Here is a 1,959-nt window from a genome sequence, read left to right on the forward strand (position 1 = left end):
GGGTCTGCTTGGAAGAGAATAAGGGGGAAGATTTCTTGTTGGCAGGGTGATGGAGGTGAAAGGCAGTGGGCTCTGAGAGAAGGGAGCATCTTTCACCAGGAAGTCTGCTCAGGTCGCTGCAAGCACTTGGCAGGTGGTGTGCTTCCCTGAGATCAGGCATCACTGGTTGCCTGGGATCATGCATCCATAGGTTAACGCCAGATGCTCGCGGCCTTCCTTTTAAAAAATATATCATGCATGCCTCTGTAATAATAATAGAAAAAATTCAAAATCGTTTTACTTATGATGTTGTCATTGTATTCATTTTAAGTATTTTTTAGTGGTTTTGAAAATATACAAACAAAACCTTTGCCAACCAGGAACACTGATTACTTTTTTTTATGGTATATAGCCTTCGCTGGATTCCTTTTCCAAATTATTTGTCACAATAATTATTTGAAAAATTATTTGACATAAATTCAATGTCTCCTAAGCAAAATTTCTTCATTTCCCCAGCTCCTCCATCCCTGGTAACTGCTAACAAATAATTTTTAGTTTTTAAATATTTGTTTCAATGTCAGTGCCCTGTTTTCTTTCTTTAATCATTTTATTGGGGCAGTGCCTTATTTTCACAAGCACCATTTGATGTCAGGTGCAAAAGTCTTGTCAGTCCTCGCAAAGGGCCTAGCAATTTAAACTGATCTTGCAGACTTAAGTCATGTCTAACCTTTTAACAGAAAAAGGAAAAATCGGGCCAAGTTTTAGCAAGTGTCCTGAAAAAGTGGAAATGCAGATCACCAGGTTACATGAAAATTGGGTGTCACCAGCCCAGAGAGACCACAAGAAAGGGGCACTGTGCTAGAAGAAGTCTATCTTACAAGAATGTGCCTCTTTTTTCTCCTTCTCTTCTTCCAGCACGCCCCTGTGAACTCTACTGCCGACCCATAGACGGCCAGTTTTCTGAGAAAATGGGGGATGCTGTCATTGACGGTACCCCTTGCTTTGAAGACAACAACAGCAGAAATGTCTGTATTAATGGCATATGTAAGGTATTGGGTATGTTTCTTTAATCTACACCTTTATGAAATCCTGGTTTCATGAATTCAGGGATCCCACGCTTTCGTTTTGGTGGCATTTCACTAGCTCGAGCTGGTGTTCTATGTCCTGTTCGGGAGACGAGCAGGCAGCACTTCCATGGGCTCACCAAAGTCCACTTTGAACGGAAGAGCTTTGTCTGCTTGCTGTCATCTTCATTTCTTGACCTTTTTTGGACGTGCTCTGGGATAGTATAGGCATGGATCAAGGCCGAATTGGAGAGGAATCAAATTAAATCAGAACTTATTAGGATACAGCCACCCGGATTATGTCAGTGGTGTTAAATGATTTATGTTTACTTGCCAACCACCCAGGACCAGTTGCCGTTGATTCCATGCGTGCCAGAATAGAACAATCGATGACTGAAGTAGGTTTCCAAGCCTTACTTCAAAGGCACTACTGAGTGGGCTCAAACCTCTAACTTTTGGGTAGCAGCTGTGCTAGGTTGGGTTCTCTAGAGAAGCAAATCCAGTGATACTTGCCCGTGTTTGTACATAGAAAGAGAAATCGCTGGCAGTTATAAAAGTAGGTAGGTCCTGTCTGGTGCGTGTCAGGTTTGTCCTGACTTGTGTAGCTCTGGACACTGATGATGATGAATCAGGCTGAGAGCTGGGGAAGTGGAGGGGGGGAGGGGGGAGAGGGGGAGATGGGGACACACAGGCTGGTGGATGAAGAGGTAAATGAATCTGCGGTTGGCTGAATGAATCCAAGGTCAGCAGTCCGCTGAGGGCTCCTGGGATCACAGGCAATGCAACAGGAGATGGAGGAGCCAGATGCAGTACCCAGCTCCAGCAAAAGGCTAAGGGCCAAAGAGAACTCAACTCTGCTCAGTCTCTCTTATGCAAAAGGCCACGCTTCCAAGGAGGTGCCATCAGGCTGCAACCT

General features: G+C 44.4%; 1 protein-coding gene across 1 annotated transcript in view; it reads left to right on the top strand.

Moving 5' to 3' along the window:
* The window catches only part of ADAMTS12 (ADAM metallopeptidase with thrombospondin type 1 motif 12), a 159,790-nt gene that overhangs the window by 65,427 nt on the left and 92,404 nt on the right, over positions 1-1,959 (top strand). The window contains exon 11 of the mRNA XM_045285263.1: positions 895-1,028. Coding sequence (XP_045141198.1) covers positions 895-1,028 — 134 coding nt within the window. The remainder of the gene's footprint in view (positions 1-894; positions 1,029-1,959) is intronic.

Source organism: Echinops telfairi, unplaced genomic scaffold (genome assembly GCF_000313985.2).
Source record: "Echinops telfairi isolate 266 unplaced genomic scaffold, ASM31398v2 ScPeMD7_7469;HRSCAF=8507_1, whole genome shotgun sequence".
Classification (NCBI taxonomy): domain Eukaryota; kingdom Metazoa; phylum Chordata; class Mammalia; order Afrosoricida; family Tenrecidae; genus Echinops; species Echinops telfairi.